The sequence below is a fragment of the Saccopteryx bilineata genome, chromosome 5 (genome assembly GCF_036850765.1).
Source record: "Saccopteryx bilineata isolate mSacBil1 chromosome 5, mSacBil1_pri_phased_curated, whole genome shotgun sequence".
Classification (NCBI taxonomy): domain Eukaryota; kingdom Metazoa; phylum Chordata; class Mammalia; order Chiroptera; family Emballonuridae; genus Saccopteryx; species Saccopteryx bilineata.
Genome location: NC_089494.1, coordinates 237,389,070 through 237,415,077, shown reverse-complemented (window position 1 = coordinate 237,415,077; position 26,008 = coordinate 237,389,070). Strand labels below are relative to the sequence as shown.

General features: G+C 42.3%; 1 protein-coding gene across 1 annotated transcript in view; it reads right to left on the bottom strand.

The window, feature by feature from the left end:
• The window catches only part of SMIM14 (small integral membrane protein 14), an 83,373-nt gene that overhangs the window by 31,968 nt on the left and 25,397 nt on the right, over window positions 1–26,008 (bottom strand). The window contains exon 2 of the mRNA XM_066279823.1: window positions 11,859–11,968. Coding sequence (XP_066135920.1) covers window positions 11,859–11,933 — 75 coding nt within the window. The 5' untranslated portion in view covers window positions 11,934–11,968. The remainder of the gene's footprint in view (window positions 1–11,858; window positions 11,969–26,008) is intronic.

Genomic DNA, 26,008 nt, shown 5'->3' with positions numbered 1-26,008 from the left:
CTTTCCAGGGTGATTAGGTCATAAAGGCAGAACCCTCATGAGTGGGATTAGTGCTTTTATAAAAGAGATTCCAGAATTCTCTCTCGCCCTCTCTCTGCCATGTAAGGATACAACAAGAAAATGGCCATCTGTCACCCAGAAGAGGGCTCTCACCAGAACGCAACCATGCTGGCATCCTGATATTGGACTTCCAGCCTCCAGAACTGTGAGAAATAAATTTGTTTATAAGTAGCCAGAACTAAGATATTGCTAATATGAAAAGATATATGAAGTTAAAAAAAGAAATTGCAGAATGTATATGTGTGTATATACATAGATATATACTATGATCCCTCCTGTGTAAAACAAATTCCTAGAAGACCAGCAGATTGTATTTTCTAAAAACAGCCACAGTACTACTACTAGTCACACACAGTCTTCCAGAATCTTGCAACTGCCCATAAAGAGATAAAGTCTATTTCTCCTGCTCTTGAACTTTAAAGCAGGCTTGTAGGTTGCTATAACCAAGAGTTTAGCAGAAGTGTCTTACATATGTGACTTCCAGCCACTGCCTGGCATTCTCCTTCCCCCACCCTTCTCTTGGGATGGATACTTGGTCTTGGAACCAATCCACAACGCTGTGATGAAGTCAAATAGCCACTTGAAAAGACTATATGTAGGTGTTCTTGCTGACAGTATTTGGTAGGGTTTCAGCCACCCACCAGCATCAACTGCCAGACAATGAGTGAGCAAAGCCTCCAGATGTTTCCTGCTATCAGCCTGAGTCTTCCACTACAAACCCAGACACTGTACAGCAGACATCTCCACTGTGCTCTGTATGAACTCCAGACACACAGTTTGTCTGCTTAATAAAAGGTGGGTTTATGACATTAAGTTTTCGGATAATGTTTTATACAGCCATAATAACTGGGACAATATAAAATAAATTACTAGTTCATATTCAGTAAAATGGCAATAAGGAATTAGGGAGCAGAGATTTTTTCAATTTTTCCTTTCTTTTTTTTGTTGTTTGTTTACTGTATTGACTTTAGAGAGAGAGCAAGGGGAAGGGAGAGGGTAAGAGAGAGAGAAAGGACCATCGATCTGTTCCTATATGTACCCTGACCAGGTATGGAACTGGCAACCTTTGTACTTAGGGTTGATGTTTCAACCAACTGAGCATCCATTTAGGGCCACATTTTCCTTTCTATACTTCGCACTGCTTGAATTTTGTGCCATAAGGAAATGCAATAGTTATTTTATCTTTCAAATAGAACAAACTCAACCACAGGAGACCTATCCAGTTTTCTAGTGCCTAGATCAGAGGTAGTCAACCTTTTTACACCTACCGCCCACTTTTGTACCTCTGTTAGTAGTAAAATTTTCTAACTGCCCACTGGTTCCATAGTAATGGTGATTTATAAAGTAGGGAAGTAACTTTACTTTGTAAAATTTATAAAGCAGAGTTACAGCAAGTTAAAGCATATAATAATAATTACTTACCAAGTACTTTATGTCGAATTTTTGCTAAGTTTGGCAGAATAAATCTTTATAAAACAACTACAGTTAAATTCATCTTTTTATTTATACTTTGGTTGCTCCGCTACCACCCATCATTAAAGCTGGAATGCCTACTAGTGAGCAGTAGGGACCAGGTTGACTACCACTGGCCTAGATGATAGAAAAACATTAAGACTTAAAAGAAGTCCAATTCAAATTCCATTTTTTGACTAAAATAAAAACCAAAAGTTGATCATATGATTAAAAAGGCTTTGTACCAACATGGAAAATGCTAATTACTATTACTGATTTTGGGGGAAAGTACCTAAATATATATTTATCAGAAAAATCTGGGAAGAGGCATACCAAATTCATCTAGGGAAGTAGGGAATAAGCCAGATTTGGAGAAGTAATGAAGGAGTTTAGTCTTACTTTTAATGTATTGATTGTTTTTGTATTTAATGTATTGATTGAAAGGGAACATTTTCATTTATTGTTTACCTCAATATTTGTGTTTCACAAAAATTAAATAGCAAATATACTAGTAGTAGATCTATCTGCTGGATAGAGAGGTATCTTAAGAAACTTTTCAGGCCCACATTTTTCTTCCAGGTAAAAGTCAGTAAGTCTTAGAATGCTTTGTTTAAGTACAGTAAACATTAGTCACAATTTATAGGGTCTTTGGGCCATATAGAGGAATCTGACCAAGGATCTCCCCACATGCTTATAGTACTTTAATATGGAAACAAATTTAAGTAAATTAAATGTGCAGAAGTTTCAATTACACTGTTTAGAGCTGAAATACAGAACTCAACAAACAAACAGAAAAGTATTATCTGCTTTCCACATCTTAGGTTACAACACAGAACAGGAAAAACAACATAATTCAAGTTCACATTTCTAAATCGCTCTGTTCTCTCTTCCTGAAACTCCTATTATTATAGAGGAAACTATATACCAAGAGACAGCCAGTCAAGGAAAATAGAAGGAGGAGGATGTGGCAAGGGACAGAAAAGGGTGAAGCCAGGATAATTTGGCAAATGGCTTCAATAGGAATGAAAAACAGAAAACCCTCTCCAAGCAGTCTTTATGGTTGCAAGGAAATATGAAGGGTTTGAAACAAAACTAAAAACTAGATATAGTATTATAAATACCTTTTTTTTAAAAAAAGAATACTAACTCAGAGGGGGCACAAAAATACTAGACAACCTAAAAGAATGGTTTATAATTAGATTATGGTTTTGTATTGGCATCTTTCTACATATGTTGTATTCTACAACATCACTAAAAATCCTTATTCTTATCACTGGGCATAGTTCCATATTAAGTCAAGTAATAAAACAGAATTTTATGTTTAACATGATAAAATATCCAATCTATTTTTATTTTTATTTTTCTGAAGTTGGAAACGGGGAGGCAGTCAGACAGACTCCCGCATGCGCCCAACCGGGATCCACCCAGCATGCCCACCAGGGGGCGATGCTCTGCCCATCCAGGGCATTGCTCTGTTGCAACCAGAGCCACTCTAGCGCCTGAGGCAGAGGCCATAGAGCCATCCTCAGTGCCCGGGCCAACTTTGCTCCAGTGGAGCCTTGGCTGCAGGAGGGGAAGAGAGAGACAGAAAGGAAGGAGAGAGGGAGGGGTGGAGAAGCAGATGGACGCTTCTCCTGTGTGCCTTGGCCGGGAATCGAACCCGGGACTCCTGCACGCCAGGCCGACACTCTACCACTGAGCTAACCGGCCAGGGCCTCAAAATATCCAACTTTAATTGAAAGAAACTTACTGTGTATTCCTATCCACCTCTTTGAGTCCTAATAAAGCAGTATTTAAAGCTCTAAATAAAGTGTCAGGCTGGGATAAATATTTGTAATGTCAGATAATATCTCTATTTTTAATGTTTCTGAACATTCCTAAGACAAACAAAAATATATATGCACCTGGCAAAATATACCTGCATCAAGAACAATCTAACACGTGTGTAACTCAATGCTGTAATTAAATCATAGGAAGGAGACATGCCAAGAGAGTAAGTCAAGCTTTGTCACTAGCACCTCAAAATGAGGCAGTCTTTGTACTGCAATGTTATCAACCTTGGACTTAAAGACTGTTTATACCGTATCATTTTAAAACACTCGTATAGTAACATAGTCAGATCAGTCATTTACTTTAAAGTCCATATTGCAGCTAGGCAAAAGAATGAATTAAAATCAGATTTATAGTCTTGGTACTCGTACAGTTTAGCAGTTATCAAAATATACATAAGTACTGATGAGGCAGTAGTAAAGAGTTTGAATTGTTATTTGTACCATTAAGCCATAGAGGGAAAAAGATATACAACAGATCCAGCTATTCAAGAGTCACACCTCCTTTTTGAACAGCATAACTTGGAAGGGTTTTGCTTTCTTGCTTTATTTTAATTTTTATTATTCATGTACACAATTTAAACATTTGTACAAGTTTGTCCCCTCCAAAAGCAATTCCTCTTCCCTTCTTATCTATTTCTCCCTCCACAGAGGAAACTCTTTTTTTTTTAAGTGAGAGGAGGGGAGATAGAGAGACAAGACTCCCACATGTACCCCGACTGGCACCTACCCTGCAACACCCGTCTAGGACCGACGCTCAAACCAACCAAGCTATGCTCAGCGCCCGGGGCGGATGCTCAAACCAACAGAGACACTGGCTGTTAGACAGGAAGAGGGAGAGAAGAGGGAGAGAAGTGGGAGAGGGAGGGGGAGAGAAGCAGGTGGTCCTGTTCTTTTGTATGTGATCTGTATGTTCCAGGAACAGCAGAAAGCCAGAAGTGTTAGAATAAAGTAAGCAAAAGGAAAGAGTCAGGTAGAGGGGGGCAGATTATGTAAGACCATGTAAGTTTGTGTTTTCAGTTTGAATGTTATATAATTGTAGGATTTTTGAGGAAAAAGGAGAATATTATTTGACTTATCCAAAATAGATTACTACAGGCCCTGGCTGGTTGGCTCAGCGGTAGAGCGTCAGCCTAGCGTGCGGAGGACCCGGGTTCGATTCTGGCCAGGGCACACAGGAGAAGCGCCCATTTGCTTCTCCATCCCTCCGCTGCGCCTTCCTCTCTGTCTCTCTCTTCCCCTCCCGCAGCCGAGGCTCCATTGGAGCAAAGATGGCCCGGGCGCTGGGCATGGCTCTGTGGCCTCTGCCTCAGGCGCTAGAATGGCTCTGGTCACAACATGGCGACGCCCAGGATGGGCAGAGCATCACCCCCTGGTGGGCAGAGCATCGCCCCATGGTGGGCGTGCGGGGTGGATCCCGGTTGGGCACATGCGGGAGTCTGTCTGTCTCTCCCTGTTTCCAACTTCAGAAAAAATGCAAAAAAAAAAAAAAAAATAGATTACTACAGCCTGACCAGGTGGTGGCGCAGTGGATAGAGCGTCAATCTGGGATGCGGAGGACCCGGGTTCGAGACCCCAAGGCCCCCAGCTTGAGTGTGGACTCATCTGGTTTGAGCAAAGCTCACCAGCTTGGACCCAAGGTTACTGACTCGAGCAAGGGGTTACTTGGTGCTGAAGGCCCATGGTCAAGGCATATATGAGAAAGCAATCAATGAACAACTAAGGTGTCGCAACGAAAAACTAATGATTGATGCTTCTCATCTCTCTCCGTTCCTGTCTGTCTGTCCCTGTCTATCCCTCTCTCTGACTCTCTTTCTGTCTCAAAAAAAAAAAAAAAAAAAAAAAGATTACTACAGAGCCCTGGCCAGTTGGCTCAGTGGTAGAGTGTCAGCCCAGTGTGTGGAAGTCCCGGGTTCAATTACTGGCCAGGGCACACAGGAGAAGCGTCCATCTGCTTCTCCACCCCTCCCCCTCTCCTTCCTCTATATCTCTCTCTTCCCCTCCTGCAGGCAAGGCTCCACTGGAGCAATGTTGGCCCGGGTGCTGAGGCTGGCTCCATGGTCTCCACCTCAGGAGCTAGAATGGCTCCAGCTGCAATGAAGCAACACCTCATATGGGCAAAGTATCACCCCCTAGTGGGCATGCTGGGTGGATCCCAGTGGGGTGCATGGCATGTGGGAGTCTGTCTCTCTGCCTCACCACTTCTCACTTCAGAAAAAAAATAGATCACTTCAGCTGCTCTAAGGAGACTAAACAAGGGAGGTGGAACATGGTAAAAGGAAACCTATAAGGAGTATAATTTCAATAAATCAGGCAAGAGATGATTATAAATTAGACCTGGGTGTTGCACTGGAGGTGTGAGTAATGGCTGGATTCTGGATAGGATTTTAAGGATATGTTTTGAGCTAAAACGATTTGTTTCTGCATTAGCTATGGGAGTGAAAAAACAGAGTAAAAGACAACCCAAAAGTTGTTGCCTGAGCAACTGGAATAACAGAGTGAATAGAGAAGACAGAAGACTGTAAGATTAGGGGTAAGAAAAGAAGTTCAGCTATGTACAACTCAAGTGTCAGATGCCTGTTATCCAAATGGACATGTGCATTAACAATGAGCATACAAAAGTCAAATCCGGGAGCATCAGCATTGTGGCTGGACTAGTTCTGTTGTGTGACTTCGGCTCTTGTTTTGATACTCACCCTCCCTTTGATCCTATTCATTTTCTATGCCAGGTTCTCCAATGTGAGCCACATAATACCCTTGTAGTATGTCCTTTTCTGTTTAACTCAGCCAGAACTTCTATTTCTTAGAAAGAAGAATCTTTTTTATTTATTTATTTTTTAATTTTTATTTATTCATTTTAGAGAGGAGAAAGAGAGAGAGAGAGAGAGAGAGAGACGGAGGGGGGGGGGAGCTGGAAGCATCAACTCCCATATGTGCCTTGACCAGGCAAGCCCAGGGTTTCAAACCGGCAACCTCAGCATTTCCAGGTCAACGTTTTATCCACTGCACCACCACAGGTCAGGCCAGAAAGAAGAATCTTAACTAAAATTATTACTAAGTCAGGAAACAAGTTTATTTTAAATTGTGAATGACTTCATTAAAATGGAAAGAAACCAATGGTAAAATTTTACCTTCTCCTATGCTGAATATATCCCTTGGTAAATTCCATATATTTCTACAGAATTGGCAAAACTAAACTGCAACCCAGCATATAACTAATGAACTAAAAACAGTTAATGAGAAAAAAGGTCCTCTGAAGTATAGGAGTAAAAGTAAATGGGTGCATGAGAGGTAGAAAAGCCTAGTATATTATAAAATAATACCAATTATATAATAGTTTTTGTTAACCTTATTCTGATGATAAGATATAGTACCAGGCCCTGGCTGGTTGGCTCAGTGGACAATGGCCCAGCATATGGACATTCCAGGTTCAATTTCCAATGAGGGCACACAGGGAAGGGATCATCTGCTTCTCTCCACCCCTACTCCCTCATGTCTCCCTCTTCCCCTCTTGCAGCCAATGGCTTGATTGGTTTGAGCATCAGCTCCAGGTGCTGAGGATAGTTTGGCTGGTCCAAGCATGTCAGCCTCAGGTGCTAAGGATAGCTTGGTTGATTAGAGCATTGACCCCAGACAGGGGCTACAGGGTGGATCCCTGTCAGGCACATGTGGGAGTCTCCCTATGTCCCCTCCTCTCACTTAAAAAAAAAAAAAAAGCCTGACAAGGTGGTGGCGCAGTAGACAGAGCATCGGACTGAGACGCAGAGGACCCAGGTTCAAAACCCCGAGGTTGGCTGACCAGGCGGTGTTGCAGTGGATAGAACATCAAACTGGGATGTAGAGGACCCAGGTTCGAGACTCCAAGGTCGCCAGCTTGTGCGTAGGCTCCTCTGGTTTGAGCAAAGCTCACCAGCTTGGACCCCAGGTTGCTGGCTTGAGCAAGGGGTTACTCGGTCTGCTGTAGCCCCACGGTTAAGGCACATATGAGAAAGCAATCAATGAACAACTAAGGTGTCGCAACGAAAAACTGATGATTGATGCTTCTCATCTCTCTCCGTTCCTGTCTGTCTGTCCCTATCTATCCCTCTTTCTGACTCTGTCTCTGTAAAAAACAAACAAACAAAAACACCCGAAGTCACCGGCTTGAGTACAGGCTCATCTGGTTTGAGCAAGGGGTCACTCAGTCTGCTGTAGCCCCCTGGTCAGGGCACATATGAGAAGGCAATTAATAAGCAACTAAGGTGCTGCAACAAAGAATTGATGCTTCTCGTCTCTCTCCCTTCCTGTCTGTCTGTCCCTATCTATCCCTCTCTCTGTCTGTCTCTGTCACACACACACAAAAAAAAGATATAGTACCACATAAAATACAGGAAACCATAAGAGAGAACTCCCACCCCAAATTCTACAATCTGGACAGAACCACTATTAACATTTTGGTATATTTCTCCTAGTCTTTTTAACTCTGCACACATATATATGATATGTACATGTGTTTGTGTACACAAAAGCAAGACCACAATAAATGCCATTTTTTATATCCTGCTTTTTTCATTTCATATTTATACACATTTCCCTCATGTTATTAAATATTCTTCAAGGACATAATTATTTTAAACATCTGTATAAGATTCCATCATATAATCACTATACTACTGTATAAGGTTCCATGATATAATCACTACACTACTGGTAAGCATTTGGGTTGTTTACAACTTTTTACTACTATGAATAATGTTACAGTAAACATTAATATACATAAAACTTTAAATTTTTGAATTTAGCCTGGCCTGCGGTGGTACAGTGGATAGAGCTTCCACATGGAATTGCTGAGACCACAGGTTCGAAACCCCGGGCTACCTGCTCAAGGCACATACAACAATCAAGGAACAACTAAAATGAAGCAACCATGAGTTGATACTTCTCACCTTCCATCCCTCTCTCTGTAAAATCAATAAATAAAATCTTTTTTAAAATGTTTAAAAAATTTTTTCTGAATTTTGAGATACTATTTCATAAGACATTTTTTCATAACAAATGTTTGGAAATAAATATCAACACAGCAGACATGGCACAATAATGCTCCTTGATAATAAAGTTCAATAAAAAAACATACATTATATAAAAATTATAAAGCACACACTCAAGGGGAGTACTTGGTGAGCAACATAGAACTACTCAACCACATCCAGCTCCGCAGGGTCAACTCCCGCACAACAGTTCCTCCACTGTGGTCCCTTGCAGCCAGTCCTCGCAGCTGTGAGGCCTGGGGGTCAATCCCTCCCAGTGACACCAACAGCTATCAAGAGTGAATTACAACAGAACAGTGTACACAGCCCACACGGGGGCGCACCTGGAGTGCCCCGCTCGGGTAACAGGGGAGGCCATGCCACTGGACCCTACAGGACACCTACTATACAAGACCACTCTATCAAATCCAGAAATGTAGCAGCTCCAGCTCATAACACATGGAAACAAAAATAGAGAAGTAGCCAAAATACGGAGACAAAGAACATGTCCCAAATGAAAGCACAAGAAAAATATCCTGAAAAAGAACTAAATGAAATGGAGGCAAACTACCCAATTCAGCACAATGGTTATAAGGATGCTCAAGGAAATTAGAGTTTCAACCATAAAAGAAAATCAGTCTGAAATGAAGGACTAACCAAAATGAAGAATAAATTTACAGAGAATCAGCAAGTAGATCAGATAAAGCCTAGAATCCAATCAGTGATTTGTAATATAAGGAAGCAAAATCACCCACTTGAACAGCAAAAAAATAAAGAATCCAAAAAACATGAAGAGTGTAAGGAACCTCTGGGACAAGTGAAAGCATCCCAACCTTCCCTCTCTCTATAAAATCAATACATAAGTTTCTTAAATCTTTAAAATATACTGTACTAAAGAGTTCGTAACCCTTATTAAAAACTGATCTAGAAAAATTTACCTGTTAAATTACAAGTCTATTTTTTGTTCCTAATATCACAGTAAGCTGAAAAAAATTTTTGCTTATGTTCAATTGAATTCAGAAATAAAAAGTATCAATTCTTTAACTTCATGAATAGGAGAAAATATTATTTATTTATTTATTTATTTTTACAGAGACAGAGAGAGAATCAAAGAGAGAGATAGACAGGGACAGACAGACAGGAACGGAGAGATGAGAAGCATCAATCATTAGTTTTTTGTTGCACATTGTGACACCTTAGTTGTTCATTGATTGCGTTCTCATATGTGCCTTTACCACGGGCCTTCAGCAGACCGAGTAACCCCTTGCTGGAGTCAGCGACCTTGGGTCCAAGCTGGTGAGCTTTTGCTCAAACCAGATGAGCCCACGCCCAAGCTGGCAACCTCAGGGTCTCGAACCTGGTCCTCGGCATCCCAGTCCGACGCTCCATCCACTACGCCACCGCCTGGTCAGGCGGAGAAAATATTTTTTAAAATATTCTTTCCTCAGACTCATCTATTTTTACATCAAGTTATCAGAGACATGACATTCTTCTTATACTTTTATACCCATAAGAGTCTGATTTAATTTATAAGTTCTTAGGTTACTGCTTTCCCTCAAAGGCAGTCTTAAGGATCATTAGTCCTAGTAGCTGATGATTTTAAAATAAATACCATTTATAAGAAATACACTTCTGATCACTATACAAAGACACTGAGGAGAAAACCTTATTAACTACCAATAATTAAAATATTTGAGTAACTGTTTGTACCTGCCTTCAATAACTGCCCAACAATAATATACATCTGTACAAGAGTATTGTAAAGCAATAAAATGTTGTTATAATATATAACATACTTTATTGTTAATAATGGTCAAATTTCTTTTTGTACATAAAAAGTATAAAGTATAGGCCCTGGCTGGTTGGCTCAGTGGTAGGGCGTCGGCCTGGTGCGCAGGAGTCCCGGATTCAATTCCCGGCCAGGGCACACAAGAGAAGCGCCCATCTGCTTCTCCCCCCCTTCCCCCCTTCCTCTCTGTCTCTCTCTTCCCCTCCCTTCCTCTCTGTCTCTCTCTTCCCCTCCCTTCCCCTCCCGCAGCCGAAGCTCCATTGGAGCAAAGTTGGCCCAGGCGCTGAGGATGGCTCCATGGCCTCTGCCTCAGGCACTAGAATGGCTCTGGTCGCAACAGAGAAATGCCCCAGATGGGCAGAGCATCGCCCCCTGGTGGGCATGCCGGGTGGATCCCAGTCAGGTGCATGCAAGAGTCTGTCTGACTGCCTCCCTATTTCCAGCTTCAGAAAAACTCCAAAAAAAAAAAAAGTATAAAGTATAATGCATAAACAGCCACACATTTAATATAGATTAGGAAAGTCTTAAAAATGCCACAATTCAAATCTCACTACTATCCAAAGTCTGTTGTTCAAAAATCTGCCTCTGGGCCTGACCTGTGGTGGCGCAGTGGATAAAGCATCTACCTGGAAATGCTGAGATCGCCAGTTCAAAACCCTGGGCTTGGCCCTGGCCGGTTGGCTCAGCGGTAGAGCGTCGGCCTAGCGTGCGGAGGACCTGGGTTCGATTCCCGGCCAGGGCACACAGGAGAAGCGCCCATTTGCTTCTCCACCCCTCCGCCGCGCTTTCCTCTGTCTCTCTCTTCCCCTCCCGCAGCCAAGGCTCCATTGGAGCAAAGATGGCCCGGGCGCTGGGGATGGCTCTGTGGCCTCTGCCCCAGGCGCTAGAGTGGCTCTGGTCACAACATGGCGACGCCCAGGATGGGCAGATTATCGCCCCCTGGTGGGCAGAGCGTCGCCCCTGGTGGGCGTGCCAGGTGGATCCCGGTCGGGCGCATGCGGGAGTCTGTCTGACTGTCTCTCCCCATTTCCAGCTTCAGAAAAAATGAAAAAAGAAAAAAAAAAAAACCAAAAAAAAAAACCCTGGGCTTGCCTGGTCAAGGCACATATGGGAGTTGATGCTTCCAGCTCCTCCCCCCTTCTCTCTCTCTGTCTCTCTCTCCTCTCTCTCCCTCTGTTTCTCCTTTCTAATAATGAATAAATAAACTAATTAATTTAAAAAAAAACCTTTAAAAAAAAATCTGCCTCTGTTAAATAATTTAGATTTTAAAATGCTTTAGAGATTTTTTTGTTGTTGTTGCTTTAGAGATTTTTATTGTCATGCTATTTGGAAGAGTAGGATTTGGACCATGTCATAACAGAAATTGATCAGGTAAACAAGCACATCAATTTATCAGGTAAACAAGCTCCAAATAGCTAACAACTATATGCATCAATACAGAACAGAAAAGACTATACATAAATGTGTTATCCATCCATGATGGGGAATTTCACCAACACATACTTAACATAAATAAAGACAGAAATATGTTTTTATCTCTAATAAAATAATTGCTGGTAAGTATGTATTTTAACCATTATGACTTAAACCTCTGTGGAATTTCAATTATGAAATAATTTTACTGACCATCAGATGAAAATCTTCCAACAATCAACATGTTCACAAAAACAGTACAGAAGCAGTACAGTTCAGTTCTAAACAGGACTGTCCTGTTCATCTCACCAGATTGATCAGCCTTCTCATCGCATGCTCATGAGAGCAAACACATTCACAGGGATCGAATCCACCTTCTGCCATGATGACCCAGTTTGATTTAACTTGATTGTTTAAATCTAGGAGGAAGGAAAAAATATCATAAGACTACTATTCAGTTACTCTTTCTCTTGAGCTATGAAAACTTCATATATTATACAATTCATAATATTTCTCTTAATTCAGTTTGTATTTATTAATGACCCACATCTATGAATTTATTACTAATCTTTCATGAATTATGAACCTATAAAAATGATTGGCTATACCTTCTGCCATCAGACTGATTTCCTATAAATGCAAATGTCTTCAGATGCTCTGTACTGCCCCCACCTGTGAAGCTAAAGACCTACTCTACTTAATTACTCAATTCTTTAATTTTGTTAGCTCCAAGTACTGCTATGAACTGAATGTCCGGTCCCCCTAAAATTCATGTGCTGAAGAAACCTTAATCCCCAATGTGATATGTGGAGGTAAGGCCTTTATGAAGTAATTAAATTATGAGAGTAGGCCTGACCTGTGGTGGCGCAGTGGATAAAGCGTCGACCTGGAAATGCTGAGGTTGCCGGTTCGAAACCCTGGGCTTGCCTGGTCATGGCACATATAGGAGTTGATGCTTCCAGCTCCTCCCCCCTTCTCTCTGTCTCTTCTCTCTCTCTCTCTCTTTCTCTCTGTCTCTCCCTCTCCTCTCTAAAAAATGAATAAATAAAAAAAATAAATAAATTATGAGAGTAGAGCCCTCATGAATGGGATTAGTGCCCTTAAAGAAGAGACATGAGAGAAATGATCTCTCTTCTCTACCACGTGAAGACACAGCAAGAAGTCATCTGTCTACAAACCAGGGAGAGGATTCTTCACCAGATAATACATCTGCTGGGACCCTAATCACAGACCTTCCAGACTCCAAAACTGTGAAAAATAAATGTTGTTTAAGCCACTCAGTCTATGGTATTTTGCAGTAACAGCCCTACGGCAACTTTGCAGCCTTTCTCTTACCAAGAAAACCCTCTGGATGAAAATAATGAGTTATCTAAAATGATACCAGGGGTTTGTTTTGGGGGGATGGGAGGTATGAATTAATATTAACATGCCAACAGATAGAAAACACCTGCAAAGATGTTAAAATATAAGAATAACAAGTGAGAGGCCAAGATGGAGTACTATTGATATATAAGATGAAATAGATCAATGGAACAATTCACAAATTAACTTCAAGGAACTTAATTCATTTATTCATTTAAAATATATTTAGTTCCTTGCCTGGCCTGTGGTGGCGCAGTGGATAAACCTTCGGCCTGGAATGCCAAGGTTGCCGGTTCGAAACCCTGGGCTTCCCTGGTCAAGGCACATACAACAAGCAAGCAATGAACAACTAACATGAAGCAACTATGAGTTGATACTTCCCATTCCATGCTCCCCTTTCTCTCCTGTCTCTATAAAACCAATAAATAAAGTATTTTAAAATATATTTAGTTCCTGACCAGGTGGTCGCGTAGTGGATAGAGCATCGGACTGGGATGTGGAAGGACCCCGGTTCAAGACCCCGAGGTCGCCAGCTTGAGCGCGGGCTCATCTGATTTGAGCAAAAGCTCACCAGCTTGGACCGAAGGTCGCTGGCTCGAGCAAGGGGTTACTCGGTCTGCTGAAGGTCCGCGGTCAAGGCACATATGAGAAAGCAATCAATGAACAACTAAGGTGTCACAACAAAATACTGGCAACTGATGCTTCCCATCTCTCTGCGTTCCTGTCTGTCCCTATCTATCCCTTTCTCTGACTCTTTGTCTCTGTAAAAAACTAAATAAATAAATAAATAAAATATAAAAATGAGGCCCTCGTCAGTCAGTTTAGTTGGTAAGAGCATCGTCCGGAAACATTAACATTGCAGGTTCAATCCCTGGTGAGGGCACACACAGGAAGCAACCAAATAAGTGCACAACTAAGTGGAACAATAAATGAATGGTTCTGTCTCATCCCTTTCTCTGTCTCCCTTCTTCCATCTGTCTCTCTAAAATCAGTCAATAAGTTTTTAAATTAAAAAAATATATATAAATGAACACTGATATAGTCCTTACCCCAATGGTGTTCACATTCTAATGATGAAAACACATACTAATCTAAATAGTCTTTAAATTATAGGCCTGACCTGTGGTGGTGCAGTGGATAAAGCGTTGACCTGGAATGCTGAGGTCATCAGTTTGAAACCCTGGGCTTGCCTGGTCAAGGCACATATGGGAGTTGATGCTTCCTGCTCCTCCCCCTTCTCTCTATCTCTGTCTCCTCTCTCTGAAAAATGAATAAATAAAATCTAAAAAAATAAAATAAATTATATACACAAACTTGTAAATTCTATAAAACATAAATGAACCAAATTACTGCAAAGACAAAGACAACCTACAGATTGAGAAAAAGTATTTGCAAATCATATATCTGATAAGAATTTAGTATTCAAAATATATAAGGAATCCCCAATAAAAAGCAACATATTAGATTGACTATAATTTAAAAAATGGAATTTAGTGAAACAGAGAAATGAGAACCCTTCTACACTGCTGGTGGGAATGGAAAATGGTGTTGCTTCTCTGGAAAAGTTTGATGGTTTCTCAAAAAGTTAAACATACAGTTATCAGTAATCCAGAAACTGCACCCATAGATTTATACCCTAATGGTTTGAAAACAGGGACTCAAAGAGATACTTGTATGCTAAAAGATCACAATAGCCACAAAGTGGAAATAACCCATATATTCATCAACTGATGAGTGGATAAACAATATGTAGTGTGTGTGTGTGTGTGTATACATATACATACATACAATGGCATATTATTCATCCATTAAAAGGAATGAAGTTCTGATACATTGATGAACCTTGAAAATATGCTGAGTAAAACAGGACAAACACAAAAGGACAATATTGTATGACTGCACTTATATGAAATATCTAGCAGGCAAATTCATATAGACAGAAAGTAGAATGGTGGTTGCCCAGGGTTGGAGAGGGGAATGGGGAGTGAGTTATTGCTTAATAATTACAGAGTTTCTGGGGCGGTAAGTTTTAGAAACAGACAATGGGGATAGTTGTACAACACTGTACTCGTAATTAATGACACTGAATTATATACTTTAAAAAATGCTTTAAAAGGGGAAAAGTTGTTTATATACACACACACACACACACACACTACCACAATAAAAAACAATCACTCTGGTTGTACAGAACTGGGGCCTTAGGGAGAAATGGTGAGTGACTATTAATTGATACAGGCTTTCTTTTGGGGTGAAGAAAACGCTCTAAAATTGATGATGATCACACAACTCCATGAATATACTAAAAACCACTGCATTATACAATTTAAATGGTACATTATATGATTTGTATCTCAATGAAGTTATTATTTTTTTAAAGATAAATGGTGCCGCCTGACCTGTGGTGGCGCAGTGGATAAAGCGTCGACCTGGAAATGCTGAGGTCGCCGGTTCGAAACCCTGGGCTTGCCTGGTCAAGGCACATATGGGAGTTGATGCTTCCAGCTCCTCCCCCCTTCTCTTTCTCTCTCCTCTCTAAAATGAATAAATTAAAAAAAAAAAAAAGGTGCCTAGAAAGCATATACTGGTTCTAAACTTACCTAGGGAGTCAGGGAAGAATTTACTCAAAAAGTTAACTCAGAGTTGAAAATGCAAAGATGCACTGGAATACAAGGGCAAGGTGGAATACAGGGTGAGGGAATTGGGGGCTGGAGGCATTCTAGACACAAAGGAAAACACAGTGTAAAGAGCCTGTAGTGAGTAAGAGTACAGCGTGATTAAGGAACTGAAAGAAAGCCACCATATGCTGGGATCCAGATAGCAAGAATAATGATCTGAAATTAGACCAGAGGTCAAGGGGCCAGCCAAACAGGATCTCTAGGATCTTCTATTTGCCCAAAGAGCAATGTGAAGCCCATAAAGGGTTTCATACTGGGATGTTTTTAAAAGGTCACCCTGGCTGCACTATGGAAAACTGATAGGAAGAGAAGTTAGAGTTGATACAGGGAGCCTAGAATAATGCTCTTTGAACAGGTCAGTGATAATGATGTAATTATAGAAACATATTGGTTTGAAAACAGCGTATCAAATCACTGGGGGGGAAGACAAGTTATTCCATAAATGGTGTGAGAACAGCTGGTTCCCTACCCTCATTCTTTACACCAAAATAAATTCTAGAGGCACGACTAACTTAACTTATTAAAAAAATAAAGTCAGGCCCTGGCCGGTTGGCTCAGCGGTAGAGCATCGGCCCGGTGTGCAGGAGTCCTGGGTTCGATTCCCGGCCAGTGCACACAGGAGAAACGCCCATCTGCTTCTCCACCCCTCCCCCTCTCCTTCCTCTCTGTCTCTCTCTTCTCCTCCCGCAGCAAGGCTCCATTGGAGCAAAGATGGCTCAGGTGCTGGGGATGGCTCTGTGGCCTCTGCCCCAGGCGCTAGAATGGCTCTGGACGCAACAGAGCGACGCCCCAGAGGGGCAAAGCATCGCCCCCTGGTGGGCATGCCGGGTGGATACCGGTCGGGCACATGCGGGAGTCTGACTGCCTCCCCATTTCCAGCTTCGGAAAAATGAAAAATAAATAAATAAAGTCACACAAAGAAATACGTCAACTACAGAATAGATTAGAATGATGTCCACAAATGAACCCATGATTTACCTGAAATTTAGAATATTAAAATTCCATTTTAAACCACAGTCTATTTAATAAATGAGAGGATGTCTATTACGTATTTTTTTCTAAATTGAAGTATGATAAACACTTGAAGAGCTGGATGAATTCATATCAAACTTAATAAAGTGGTTAGCTCTGGGGAAGAGAATATAATTTTAGGAACGAACTTTAATTTTGTCCATTTTTAACTATTTCTGACAAAGAATATGTAGTCAGGTATTTTTTTTATTTTTATTTATTTTATTTTATTTTTTGTATTTTTCTGAAGCTGGAAACAGGGAGACAGTCAGACAGACTCCTGCATGCGCCTGATCAGGATCCACCCAGCATACCCACCAGGGGGCGATGCTCTGCCCATCCAAGGCATCGCTCTGTTGCAACCAGAGCCACTCTAGCGCCTGAGGCAGAGGCCATGGAGCCATTCCCAGCTCCCGGGCCATCTTTGCTCCAATGGAGCCTTGGCTGCAGGAGGGGAAGAGAGACAGAGAGGAAGGAGAGGGGGAGGGGTGGAGAAGCAGATGGGCGTTTCTCCTGTGTGTACTGTCCGGGAATCGAACCCAGGACTCCTGCACGCCAGGCCGACGCTCTACCGCTGAGCCAACCGGCCAGGGCCTGTAATCAGGTATTAAGACTTTTAACATATAGGAAAAAACTAACTTTAAAAAGTCACAAATATAATGAGAAGCAATCAATGAACAACTGAAGTAAAGCAACTACGAGTTGATGCTACTCATCTCTCTCTTCCTTCTTTCCCTTCCTGTCTTTCTCTCTCAAATCAAGAAAAAGTCACAAATGTATTATATAGTAAGACAATGGGATACATGTAGAAAAACAAAAATCCAAGAAATAGTAAAGGAAAGCAGCAATAATTTTGAAAGCTAAAAATAATAAAAGTTTTTATAACCCAAGAATATACTGTAAAATAAAAAGAGAACAAACTCGAGGAAATTCTGGCAACACATATCAGGTGATTTCCTTAATTTACAGAGAACTCTAAAAATGTATATGAAAATGGAAACCTAACAGAAAAAATGAGCAAAGGTCACGTTCATCGGAAAAGAGAGAGCCAATAAACAAATACAAAATGGAAGTAGTGCAAATCAAAATATCTTTTTCATCAATCAAAAGACTGGTAAAAATTATTTTTAATTTGGATATCCACATACAAACAAGCATGCAAAATTTTTGTATAAGAATGGTCATGGCGGCCCTGGCCGGTTGGCTCAGCGGTAGAGCGTCGGCCTGGCGTGCGGGGGACCCAGGTTCAATTCCCGGCCAGGGCACATAGGAGAAGCGCCCATTTGCTTCTCCACCCCCACCCCCTCCTTCCTCTCTGTCTCTCTCTTCCCCTCCCGCAGCCAAGGCTCCATTGGAGCAAAGATGGCCCGGGCGCTGGGGATGGCTCCTTGGCCTCTGCCCGAGTGGCTCTGGTCGCGCCAAAGCGACGCCCCGGAGGGGCAGAGCATCGCCCCCTGGTGGGCAGAGCGTAGCCCCTGGTGGGCGTGCCGAGTGGATCCCGGTCGGGCGCATGCGGGAGTCTGTCTGACTGTCTTTCCCCGTTTCCAGCTTCAGAAAAATACCAAAAAAAAAAAAAAAAAAAGAATGGTCATGGCAACATTTTTTATAGGAATAAAAAAATGGTAAAGCAAAGTGTTCATCCTTTATAGTTGTCAAGAATGAGGCTGAGCCCTGGCCATTTGGCTCAGTGGTAAAGCATCAGCCCAGCATGTGGACATCCTGGGTTTGATTCCTGGTCAGGGCACACAGGAAAAGCATCCATCTGCTTCTCCATCCCTCCCCCTCTTACTTTTCTTTCTCTCTCTCTCTCTCTCTCTCTCTCTTCCCCTCCTGCAGCTATGGCTCGATTACAGCTAGTTGGCCCAAGGTGCTGAGGATGGCTCCATGGCCTCCACCTCAGGCGCTAAGAAGAGCTTCGTTGCTAAGCAATGGAGCAATACCCCAGATGGGCACAGTATAGCCCCCTAGTGGGCTTGCTGGGTGGATCTTTGTTGGGGCACACGAGAAAGTCTGTCTCTGCCTCCCCTCCTCTCACTGAATTAAAAAAAAAAAAAAAAAGAATGAGGCTGATTTCTATGTGATGATTTGGGGAAATACCAAGTTATACTGGGGTGAACTCAAGTTGTAGAACAATCAGGGCAATCTGCTTCCCATCTAATATCATCCAAGATCTGTTTGCCTGAACTAAGGGGAGATGAGATTGAAAGGGTAAGTAGGGTTGCAGACAACCTGAGATGAAGAGCCTAACTCTCCAACAGTAGGAATCACCAAATATAAACTCTACTACCTAGTTTTGTCTGAGCTAACTCTGTGTACACACCTTTCTTTGAAAACTGATTGCCTTCATATTAGAGAACTGACTATACATATCCAACACAGAATACCTTGAAAGTAAATATAATCCACCCCTATATGTAGATACAGTTCACCTTGAAAGCCTTTTTTTTTTTTTCCTTAAGTTGGAAACGAGGAAGCAGTCAGACAGACTCCCGCATGCGCCCGACCGGGATCCACCCGGCACGCCCACCAGGGGGCGATGCTCTGCCCATCTGGGGCGTCACTCTGTTGCAACCAGAGCCATTCTAGCACCTGAGGCAGCGGCCACAGAGACATCCTCAACACCCGGGCCAACTTTGCTCCAATGGAGCCTCGGCTGCGGGAGGGGAAGAGAGAGACAGAGAGGAAGGAGAGGGGGAGGGGTGGAGAAGCAGATGGGCGATTTTCCTGTGTGCCCTGGCCGGGAATTGAACCCGGGACTCCTGCACGCCAGGCCGATGCTCTACCACTGGACCAACTGGCCAGGGCCGAAAGCCTGTTTCTTAACAGACCTTTCAAATTGTTCATAAGGGGAAAAAAGGGCTCAGACTGTGCTGGTGTGGATATAATAAACAGGTGTCCACTTACAAATACTGGTCCTTCCTTCCCCTTATCTGTGCCTCCCCAGGCCAATAAAATGTCAGTGAAAATTAAAAGGTATTTTGCTACGATTTTTTTTTTTTACAGAGACACAGAGAGAGAGAGATAGGGACAGACAGACAGGAACGCAGAGAGATGAGAAGCATCAATCATCAGTTTTTCATTGTGACACCTTAGTTGTTCACTGATTGCTTTCTCATATGTGTCTTGACTGTGGGCCTTCAGCAGACTGAGCAACCCCTTGTTCAAGCCAGCGACCTTGGGTCCAAGCTGATGAGCTTTGCTCAAACCAGATGAGCCCGTGCTCAAGCTGGCAACCTTGGGGTCTTGAACCTGGGTCCTCTGCATCCCAGTCCAAAACTCTATCCACTACGCCACCGCCTGGTCAGGCTATTTTACTAAGATTTTTAAAAACAACATTCAAATACTAAAATGCCTAATATCTATTTATAATAGTTCTGGAGCCTCTAAACACAGAAATGCTAAGAAAGTACAGCAGGTCCTCCAATGACAGTTTTGTTATGTTTACAAAAAAAAAAAATTGGGTCCCAGCGGGGGCCTCTGTTTGTGTGGAGTCTGCATGTTCTCCCCATGTCTGCATAGGTTTCCTTCCTCTGAGTACTCTGGCACTCCCCACATCCCAAAGATGTGCAAGAGAGGTGTACTGGCGCGTCTACATTGTCTCAGTCTGAGTGAGAGGAAATGTCTGTGTGTGTGGGTCCCTGAAATGAAAGGTGGGTTCCAGCCTTGCACCTGAGCTGCCGGAAAAGGCTCTGGCCACTTGCTATCCTGAGTGGAGTAAATGGATTGGAAAATAAAATTATCTGACTTCTTTTTATTCACCTTTCTTAAATGTCTGTATAGCTCACATTTTCTTCATTGCTTGCTTCTGTATGTGGCCTTGACCAGGGTTTTGAACCAGCGACCTCAGCATTCCAGGTCACTGCTCTATCCACCACAAGCCAGGCTCACATTTATTTCAGTGTTTACTTTTAGAAGTATTTGGGGGCCCTGGCCTATAGCTCAGTGGATAGAGCACCAGCCTGGCATATGAACATCCTGGATTCCATTCCCAGTCCGGGTACACAGGAGAAGCAACCATCTGCTTCTCCATCCCTCCCTCTCCCCCTTCTCTCCCTCTTCCCTTCCTGCAGACAGTGGCTAAATTGGTTCAGGTGTGGCCCTGGGTGCTGAGGATAGCTTGGGTGGGCAGAGTGCATCAGCCTCAGGTGCTAAAATTAGCTCTGTACTACAGCATTGGCCCCAGACAGAGTTGCCAGGTGGATCCCAGTAGAGGTGCAATCCGGAGTCTGCCTCACTATCTCCCCTCCTCTCACCTAAAAAAAGGAAGTGTTTTGGGTATTTTATACAGCAGCTTGGTGATGTTTTTGTGACCAGAAATATGCCACAGTAACAACTTTTATTTATAGCAGTTAGCCTATGGTTAAATTGGTTTCTTTATACACTGTATTGCTTAAAATCAGTTTGTTTGTTTGTTTGTTTTTTGCATTTTTCTGAAGCTGGAAACAGGGAGAGACAGTCAGACAGACTCCCGCATGCGCCCGACCGGGATCCACCCGGCACGCCCACCAGGGGGCGATGCTCTGCCCATCCTGGGCGTCGCCATATTGCGACCCTCCTGGGCGTCGCCATGTTGCGACCAGAGCCACTCTAGCGCCTGGGGCAGAGGCCACAGAGCCATCCCCAGCGCCCGGGCCATCTTTTGCTCCAATGGAGCCTTGGCTGCGGGAGGGGAAGAGAGAGACAGAAAGGAAGGCGCGGCGGAGGGGTGGAGAAGCAAATGGGCGCTTCTCCTATGTGCCCTGGCCGGGAATCGAACCCGGGTCCTCCGCACGCTAGGCCGACGCTCTACCACTGAGCCAACCGGCCAGGGCTAAAATCAGTTTTCAAGAACACATCAATGACATTAAGTAGGACTTAATGTACTAGCAAACTGACTTTTATAAAGAAAGGGAGACTTGTTTTTATTATCCATTTAAAATAAAAAGAACAGCTTTGTAAGGGCAGGATCCTATCTTAGTCATCACTCTGCAAACACCTCCCTCATTGAGTAAGCAACAGCAATGAATAAATATTTGCTGAACTTTGCCACGGTTTCTTTTCTCTATTTCTATATATGCCAGGAGAATGCAAATCAATTAGAACTTTAAAGTATACATCAGTTTTAATTATCCTCTCCAATAAAATGAGAAAATATATTTACAAATAGGACATTCCTCAACAGTGCTCTGCTTCTGTGGAAGAACTGTCTTCACATAAACTCAAGCTGTTTTAAGTATTATACAGTTTTCAGTTAATAGTTACCACTTAAAAGTACTTGTTTAAAAAAAAAAATGGAAGCAGTTCTTTTTGGCAAGGACCTCAGAACAAGTGTCAGTGCACACAAGCAGCTAAGCAGTAGAGCAAAACACTTAACCCGTCCCATTCCATGTTTAAATGCCTTGTGTTCAGAGACACTGAGAAGCTGCTCTATCCTGAGCAAGGCAGAACTGAGTTACTTCATCAGATCTCAAGTATATCAACCAAAGAGGCCCTGGATAGAAAGTAATTTAAAACAATGTTTTGCCTTTCATGTTTCAGAGGAGTTGTTCACCTATCCAACACATAACCCAAATGTGAGATGGTTAAATAATGTCAAAGGCATGGGCTTGACCCTTGAGGACAACCAACTTTATTGCTATTGGTTACAAATGACCCAAATCATAAAAATATGAACCAAGAGCCTGACTCGTGGTGGTGCAGTGGATAAAGTGTCGACCTGGAAGGCTAAGGTCGCCTGTTCGAAACCCTGGGCTTGCCTGGCCAAGACAAATACGGGAGTTGACGCTTCCTGCTCCTCCCCCCATTCTCTCTCTCTCCTCTCTAAAATGAATAACGTCGTAAAAATTTTTTTTGAAAATATATGAACTGGGCAATGAAACAATTCAAAATTCAAAAAATTCAGAAGAGGAGGGAAATACAGGTATAGATGAAAAAGAAAATTGAAATAAAAATGGCCACAAGTTGATAATTACTGAAGTTGGGTGATAGGTTCTGAGGAGTTCCTAAGTAATTTTACTTTTTGAAAATTTCCATAAGCACTTAATTTATGTATCAGTATTTTCCTATTATAATTAATATTTGTGATAGCAATCTGACTCTGGGGATAAATTAAGCAACAGTTTATAGGTGACTTTTTATGCTGCATAAGGACAAAAAAAGTGCACACATCTAAATCTCTCAAATCATCCACTCCTGAACAACTCAGCACAGAAAAGCAGTGAAATAAATGCACTCTGTATGTTGGGAGGGCAAATACAATTCCCCATATTCCTCAGATCCGGGTCATTTCCTCCATTCACTGCAACTAACAAACCTCTCCTGGTAGAGTTTGGCTGTAATAAGTCAGTTGAGTCATCTTATTTCTATGTGTGCTGAGGCAATTTTCCAGTGCGGTTAACCAATTTATTGTCTGCTGTTAGAGCCTTAAACATGCCAGCTCATGCTGGGTGGCTTTAATTTATCTTGTATTATTAGCATTGAGGAGTCAAAATTTGAAAAGGTGAAAAAGTAGAAACTGTAGTTTTGTTACAGTGTGTTTTCTAGAATATACCATGCAACTACATGCTTATATATAGAATTGACTCCTTTGGAAAAAGAACTTTTTTTTTTTTTGTGACAGAGACAGAGAGAGAGAGACAGGAAGGGAGAGAGATGAGAAGCATCAATTCTTTGTTGCAGCACCTTAGTTGTTCGTTGATTGCTTTCTCATATGTGCCTTGAAGGTGGGGGGGCTACAGCAGACAGAGTGACCCGGCGACCTTGGGCTCAAGCTGGTGAACCTTGCTCAAACCAGATATGAGCCTGCATTCAAGACGGTGACCTCAGGGTTTCAAACCTGGGTCCTCTGTGTCCCAGTCCAAGGCTCTATCCACTGCGCCACTGCCTGGTCAGGTGGAAAAAACTTCTTAAAAGTGGCTCTTAATTAGGCCAAACACTCCTACTAGGAAATAGTACAACAGCAAAGTTATCAGTAATATACGTATTTATCAGATCACTTGGTATCCCCAAAAGTACATAGAATAAAATGAAAAATGGCAACCTTCCCATTCCTCTCTTCTCAATTCTCCTCTTTCCCTAGAAGTACCATAGTTAATAGTCTGGGGTGACTAAGTACAGCTGTTTTTATATGTAATTACACCCCTAATTAGGGGATATTTTACCGCTTCATATTCATTTTTGAAATATCCCCTAGTTTTGAGTAGTATATGTGCACGTGTATCATTTCAGTGGGTTTTATGAGATTATATTATACATGTTCTGAAACTTGCTTTTTCCTAACATAAAAAGCCTTAGAGACTTTTCAATCCATAAAGCCTACCTCATTCCTTTTTAATAGTCCAAAATATGAACATACAATTTTAGCATTCCTATATTAGAGATTACTTAGCGCCTTTCCAATTTTTTGTTAGTATAATGTTGCAACAAAAGTCTTTGTGGCTTGACCAGGCGGTGGCGCAGTGGATAGAGCGTCGGACTGGGATGCGGAAGGACCCAGGTTCGAGACCCCGAGGTTTCCAACTTGAGCGCGGGTTCATCTGGTTTGAGAGAAAGGCTCACCAGCTTGGACCCAAGGTCTCTGGTTACTCGGTCTGCTGAAGGCCCACGGTCGGGGCACATATGAGAGAGCAATCAATGAACAACTAAGGTGTCAAAACAAAAAAATGATGATTGATGCTTCTCATCTCTCTCCATTCCTGCCTGTCTGTCCCTCTCTCTGACTCTCTGTCCCTGTAAAGAAAAAAAAAAGTCTTTGTGTTCATATTTCTATAGCGCAAGTACAAAAAAATTAAATCTCCTGGTCTAAAGACATTCACTGAAAACCTTTACCAATTTTAATTCTATCACCAGCATATAGTACACATTACAAATTGTATAGCACAGTAATTGTATACAGTATCATATCACTATTACTATTACTAATAGTGCAATTATTTTTGGATATACTCAATTAAAAAGAAGTTTTTCCAGGATGTCAGGATCAAAAAATAGTGTGTCCGTAAAGTCATGGAGCACTTTTGACCGGTCACAGGAAAGCAACAAAAGACAATAGAAATGTGAAATCTGCACCAACTAAAAGGAAAACTCTCCCAGTTTCAAACCTATTCAGTGCAGTTCAATGTGGGCTCCATTTGTTGCCTTACACACATCCAAACAATAGACAAGTTTTTGCCACACATGGGTAAGGACATCTGGTGTAACAGAGTAAATAACGTCTGTGATTCTCTTATTTTTTTTGTGTGTGTGTGATTCTCTATTTTAAGTGATTAATGTCGTTGATACGTTCAGTGTACACATATTGCTTCACACAACCCCAAAAGTAAAAGTCTAAGGGCGTCAGATCAGGGGATCGCGGTGGCCATGGCTTGACAGAACCCCTGCCTATCCACCGCTGGGGGAATGTTCTATCCAGAAACTCACGAACAATGGTGGCGTAGTGTGGAGGAGCACCGTCCAGTTGAAAGATGAAACCTTCTGAAAATTGTGGCACTGCATACAATTCCAACATGTCAAGATAGGACTTTGCCGTCACAGACTGCTCAGCGAAAAAAAATGGGCCTATCACCTTATCATGCATCAGGCCACAGCACACGTTCACTTTAGGGGTGTTACGTTCATACTCAACGTAGGCATGAGGATGTTCAGCAGTCCATATTTGGACGTTATGGCGATGAACATATCCACAGATATAGAAGGTCGCCTCATTGCTAAACACAATCTTCTGCAAAAATCTTGCATCATTGTTGATCTCATGAAGCATATCTGTAGCAAACGCGCATCGTGTGGGTCTATCCATCAGTTTGATAGCATGTAACAGCCACAATTTGTACCCAGTAAAACAGAGATGTTTCTTTAACACCTTATGAACTGTAGTCTTGCTTAGGTGTAATTGTCGAGCATACGCATGCACAAATTTTTTTAGGGCTCCTTAGGTAGCTATCACATATAGCAGGGGTCCCCAAACTTTTTACACAGGGGGCCAGTTCACTGCCCCTCAGACCATTGGAGGTCCGGACTATAAAAAAAACTATGAACAAATCCCTATGCACACTGCACATATCTTATTTTAAAGTAAAAAAACAAAACGGGAACAAATACAATATTTAAAATAACAAGTAAATTTAAATCAACAAACTGACCAGGATTTCAATGGGAACTATGCTGCTCTCACTGACCACCAATGAAAGAGGTGCCCCTTCCAGAAGTGCGGCGGGGGCCAGATAAATGGCCTCAGGGGGCCACAGTTTGGGGACCCCTGGCTTATAGCCTCTAGCAGAGGTCCCCAAACATTTTACACAGGGGGCCAGTTTACTATCCCTCAGACCGTTGGAGGGCCGCCACATACAGTGCTCCTCTCACTGACCACCAATGAAAAGAGGTGCCCCTTCTGGGAGTGCGGCAGGGTGGGGGGGCGGATAAATGGCCTCAGGG